At 49.8% G+C, this 586-nt stretch overlaps 1 protein-coding gene across 1 annotated transcript in view; it reads left to right on the forward strand.

Moving 5' to 3' along the window:
- LOC105854007 (mucin-3A-like) overlaps window positions 1–586 on the forward strand; it is a 13,739-nt gene that overhangs the window by 11,487 nt on the left and 1,666 nt on the right. The window contains exon 5 of the mRNA XM_012728878.1: window positions 7–468. Within this exon, the coding sequence (XP_012584332.1) occupies window positions 7–468 (462 nt within the window). The remainder of the gene's footprint in view (window positions 1–6; window positions 469–586) is intronic.

Here is a 586-nt window from a genome sequence, read left to right on the forward strand (position 1 = left end):
ACACAGACCACTACTCCAACCACATTAATCACTACCACAAAGACAAACCCCACAACCACATTGACCACAACAGAGACAAGCACCACCACAGAGACAACTCCCATAAACACGCCCACCACAACCCAGGCTACACCCACAGAGACTTCTACCCTGACTGAATCTACCACAACACATACAACCACCACACCAGAGACCATTCCCACAACCATATTCACCACAACACAGACAAATACTACAGAGACCTCTACTTTAACCGAATCTACCACAACACAGACAACCACCACACCTGAGACCACTGCCACCACCTCAGCAACCACAGCACAGACAACCACCACCACACAGACCACTACCCCAACCACATTAATCACTACCACAGAGACAAACCCCACAACAACATTGACCTCAACACAGACAAGAACCACCACAGAGACAACTCCCAAGACGACTCCCACCACAACACACACAACGGCCAGGGAGACATCAACCCTGACGGAATCTACCACAACACAGACAACCACCACACCAGAGACCATTCCCACAACCACATTCACCACAACACAGACAACCACTACAGAGACCTCTACCT

Source organism: Condylura cristata, unplaced genomic scaffold (genome assembly GCF_000260355.1).
Source record: "Condylura cristata isolate star-nosed mole 26May11 unplaced genomic scaffold, ConCri1.0 scaffold00024, whole genome shotgun sequence".
Lineage (NCBI taxonomy): Eukaryota > Metazoa > Chordata > Mammalia > Eulipotyphla > Talpidae > Condylura > Condylura cristata.